Source organism: Chenopodium quinoa, unplaced genomic scaffold (genome assembly GCF_001683475.1).
Source record: "Chenopodium quinoa cultivar QQ74 unplaced genomic scaffold, ASM168347v1, whole genome shotgun sequence".
NCBI classification, from domain to species: Eukaryota; Viridiplantae; Streptophyta; class Magnoliopsida; order Caryophyllales; family Amaranthaceae; genus Chenopodium; species Chenopodium quinoa.
In genome coordinates, this window is record NW_018743108.1 from 156675 (window position 1) to 161601 (window position 4927).

At 39.9% G+C, this 4927-nt stretch overlaps 1 protein-coding gene across 1 annotated transcript; it reads left to right on the forward strand.

Moving 5' to 3' along the window:
• The first annotated feature begins 3899 nt into the window (after positions 1 to 3899).
• Positions 3900 to 4523, forward strand: LOC110731932. Its single transcript, XM_021911846.1, has 2 exons — positions 3900 to 4268; positions 4416 to 4523. Exons 1-2 carry the CDS (start codon positions 3900 to 3902, stop codon positions 4521 to 4523), a joined length of 477 nt encoding a protein of 158 aa, XP_021767538.1.
• The last annotated feature ends 404 nt before the right edge of the window (positions 4524 to 4927 follow it).

Genomic DNA, 4927 nt, shown 5'->3' on the forward strand with positions numbered 1-4927 from the left:
TGTGAATGGCCCATGCATTTTACAATGGTAAACAAGTAACAATGCAAATAAAACACGCGTGAGCTAGTAACTAATCTAGGTGGTTAATCAAATTAATACGCCTAATTAAAACTAGTCAAAGTGGTTTTAACCAGTTATGTAAATAAGCGCAATTTAATTTTTGAAGCCCCCACTAAATTCCGCATCTAACTTAATTAATCCAATTAATTAAGCCGGTAATTCCCAAAATTTGTCAAAATATATTTTGCCAATGCCACTCAAAACCGAGGCCTAGCCTCCAAAAATTTATTAAAATAATTGAAACAAATTAGATTAATAAAAATAATTAAAACGACAATTTTTAAGCAAAATTATGTAGTCTAAAGTGTCTAAGTGCCAAGCACTAAGACACGGAGTGCTCACATTTCGCACAACCGTTAGATGCTCAATGAACGTGGGAGTAGGCTGATGTCACTAAGCGTTACACCGCCCACATCAGCGAACTTTCACACATAAAAGACGTGGCCCTTAATAGCCATGTTGAACGAATTCATTGCATTACATTGCTTCGCGAGCAACGTCTACGCATACCCCTAATTACATAATACATGCACCAAGTTTAAACGATGCACCATGTGCTCGTGTCCTGCATCACCGCGCCACAGCAGCCCCAAGTGCACGCAACACAGCACACACGCACGCACGCACATGGCAGCGTGCTGTTGTGCTGCACTGCTTGTGCAGCTGCTGCTTGCGGCCGCGCGCACCAGCCGCGCGATGGCTGCACGCACAAGGCATGGTAGCCCCTTGGCAGCCACATGCGGGCTGCTATGCAGCCCGGCTAGCCAAGGGCGTTCAGGCCTTGGTTTGCGTGCCATTAGCCTATGGATTTGGTCCCCAAAAAATTTTGCGTGACTTTCGAAATTACTTCTAAATGAATTTTAGAACTAATTTTAATGAGCAAAATCAAAAATTTAAATAAGTCTAACTCAAATAAATTTTTTAAAGTGCATGCAACCAAAATAATTCCCAAGAACCATTCTTTAATTAAATTGATTTAACTTGGAGCAATAAAAATAATAGGGCAAATACTCACTATTAGTTTAATTTATTTAAATTAACTTTGAGTTTTGACAAAATAAGAGAAAGTCGGAAAACTTAAACATAAACTTAATAAAGATTCCAACATTAATACTTGTGAATCCTTGAAAAATTATATCTTCCATTATGAGGATAAACAATTTTTCTATCACAAAGTTTCAAACTTTATGATTCCAACCAACTAAAACATGATTAAATTAATAAAGTTTAACAAAAATTCATGGAATTTAGTAATATAAAGTTTCAAACACTTAACATAATTAAAGATTGAATCTTTAATACTTGGAAGCCTCAAAGAACAACAATTTCACACTTAATGCAATTAGTTTGCAATTATGTGAAAAATAAAACCAAGCATTCAAGCACAAATTACTACCAAGTAATCATGCCTAAAGAGGTTTAAAATTGCATATAAAATATGTATTGAACCAATTACATAACCACCATAAATATGCAATTAATTTTCAAGGTTAGAAAGACTTAAAATTTTTCATAAAAATGAAAAAACCCTCGAAAATAGCATTTATGGTTGTTTTTTGGCTAAAAACCGCTTCCTGGAAGTATAAACCATTTCCAGAACATGTTTTCCACCCAAAATTCACTATTTTTGGGTCAAAATCTGGGTTCGGGGCTGAAGGTAGCTTAAATACGAGGTTAAAATAGATAATACGAGTTACTAATCTAATTAGCAACTTAAACTAGAAAAATTAAGCCATAAAAAACACCTTGATAAAATATTATGATTTTAAAAATAAACGAGCGTGGCTCAGATACCGCTGTTGGGGTTTGGTAAGTCCAACTTACCGCGAAAACGACCCCGACCCAAAGAACCACTAGCAATTAATAAAACCATAAAGCATAAACATAAAGCATATCAAATAAAAATAAAAGGATAGAATCGTAATTGACCTTTGACGCGTGCTTCGCCCTCAAAGACGGGCTCTTACTTGAAAGCTTTAGCCCCGCTCAAATGAGAGCCTCCAACGGTATCCACCCACAAAGGATGAACACCGACTTTTTAGGTCCGCTACCTTGGAATTAGCAATGTCCGACCAAAACCCGAGTGATTAAATGGGTTCAAAGGTTTTCACAATGGTGATGCCTTTTTCAACTCTCACTCAAGTGATTTTCCCAATACCCCAACTTGGTTATTTATAGGGAAAACAAGAGAGTGAAAAAGCTCTCCCATCAATGTGGGAGAAATTGATTTTTCCATTTTATTTTAAAGCTAAAATAAAATAAATAATCAAACTAGTAATAAATCAACAAGTGGCAAGCTCATGAGAGAGGTTAGGTAAGGACCATTTGGAAGAGGGGGGGAACCAAACTTGCTCCCCACTCCCTCTCCAAAAACCGACCACCTCATGCCTCAAGCTTCCCCTCACAATGCTACACATGACACCACACATGGGCACCAAGGCAACCCAAGGTGGGCTGCCATGTGCGGCTGCCAGCACGCCCAGCTCAAGCGTGCGGGCTGCTTGGCGTTGCTGGCCTAGCACGCCCAGCACTACTTGTGCGGGCTACTTGGCGCTGCTGGCCTAGCACGCCCAGCACTTGCTTGTGCGGGCTGCTTGGCGCTGCTTTCCTAGCACGCCCAGCACTTGCTTGTCCGGGCTGCTTGCACACTCGGCCAGCAAGCCGCACATCAATGATCCGGACTGCTAGCTGAGTGCCTTGCACCTTGCGTGCGTTGGCCCAACATAGCTAACATGTTGTGCTAGCATTGGTGCGCTAGCACGCACTTGCCAGCCTAGGCTTGGCTTGGTGCGCATGCTAGCCACCATGATATACCAAATGCCCCTAGTACTCGGTTTTCCTGGGGCATTCCAATGCTAGGGGTATTTTGGTCTTGTTGATTTATTATTTTCGTGTCTCGTCTTTTATTGTTTTGAATCGACTTCTGACACTCGGTTTCGACGCTCTAAGCTCGAATTTCCAACGTCTAAATATTTAATATTCGGGCGACGAATTAATTTCTTCCGAATTAATTCGTCGAGTCGGTTCGTATATTTGCTAGGGTGTGACCCGAAGGGTTCAGTCAAGATTAAGCTATAATATTAATTATACATTAATATTACTAATCGAAAGCGGCCTTCACCCAGGCATTCCGATCACTTGACCTTGCTGAATATATTAGCTTTCTAATAATTCTGAACCCGCTATCAGAATAATACACTTGTTCGAAGGACACCATTCCTTTCACTTCTAGGACTAATTTGGAGGAAATAATTGATAATCAAACCAAGTTGTTGAACAAATACATGGCCATTAGTGACAAGAAGTTCAATGAGATGATGACACATAACAAAATGCTCGAAAACCAAATTTCTCAACTTGCTAATGCTTTGAAAGACCAAGCAAGCCCTTCTTCTTTACCTTCCCAAGGCCTAGATCCCAAGAAACCCGTGAATGCTATTGTTACAAGGAGTGGTAAGGTTCTTGAGGAGAGATTGCTTAGGAGGAGTGAAGACAAGGAGGTCCCCAAGGAAGCTTTGGTTGATGAGAATGAAACAGATAGAGCATCTTTAGATGAGGTTGTGGTTGAGACACCAAGAGAGGTGAGAGTAGAGAAAGAGATTGTGAAACCTAAACTCCCTTATCCCCAAAAATTCATAAGACATAAATTGGATGAGCAATTTGGGATATTTATTGACATGCTCAAACAACTTCACCTTTCTCTACCTTTCACCGATGTGATCAACAAAATGCTTAACTATGTCAAATTCCTCTAAGACATTTTGATTGGTAAAAGGACTTGTGATGTTTTGGAGAATATCAAATTGATTTAAAATTGTAGTGCGATCATCATGAACAAAATGCCACCCAAGTTGAAAGACCCCGCAAACTTCTCCATCCCTTGTGCTATTAACAAGATGCAAATTGATAATGCCCTATGTGACTTAGGAGCTAGTGTAAGCCTAATGCCATTTTCGTTTTATCAAAGACTTCATCTAGGGGAACTCTTACCTTCTAACATTACCTTGCAACTAGTTGATAGGTCAATCATGTTTCGAAAAGGTAAAGTGGAAGATGTTCCATTGAGGGTTTGGAAGTTTGTGTTCCCGGTGGATTTTGTTGTTCTAGAAATGGATGAAGATGCTACCATTCCTATCATTCTAGGTAGACTCTTTCTTGCTACCTCGGGTGCTATGATAGGTTTCAAGTGTGCAAAGATTTCCCTTAAGGTAGGAGATGAGGTCATAGAATTCGATTTGAATGAAAGCATGAAATATCCAAGTTCTTCTATTGAAAATTGCATGATGAATGACTCCCTTTATCATGTTGTGTCTTGCATGCATGAGCACTTGCTCACCTCTAACGATGCTCTTTAGAATGTTTTATTGAACAAAGATAAGCTAGGTGCACCATGCAAGGAGATGACATTGTATGAGGAATTGCTTAATGGAAGATGGAGGAAGTGGATGAAAAATTGTGCTTGAAGATCTCAAGCCATGAAGCTTTGCAAGCGGCCGCAACAAAAGAAGGTAAAGGTGTGCCTATGGTAGAGCTCAAACCTCTACCATCACACCTTAGGTATAAATTCTTAGGCACAAATTCCACTTACCCCATAATTGTTAGTGCATCCTTGAGTGAAAGCCAATCTCAAGCGTTATGTTGTGTCTTGAGAAACCACCAAGGTGCTTTGGGCTATACTATTTATGATTTTAAGGGTATAAGCCCCGCTTTGTGTACACACCACATAACGCTTGAGGAAGGCACTCTTCCTTCTATTAAACGATAAAGAAAGCTACACCCTCAAATAGGAGAGGTAGTGAAAAAATAGATCACCAAGCTCTTGGATGCGGGAATCATATTCCCCATCTCAAACTCTAGGTGGGTCCCT

Coding starts and splice junctions, on each gene's coding strand:
- LOC110731932 (XM_021911846.1), top strand. CDS start 3,900: ATGCCACCCAAGTTGAAAGACCCCGCAAACTTCTCCATCCCTTGTGCT. Junction 4,269..4,415: donor GTGCAAAGATTTCCCTTAAG/GTAGGAGATGAG, acceptor GATGCTCTTTAG/AATGTTTTATTGAACAAAGA.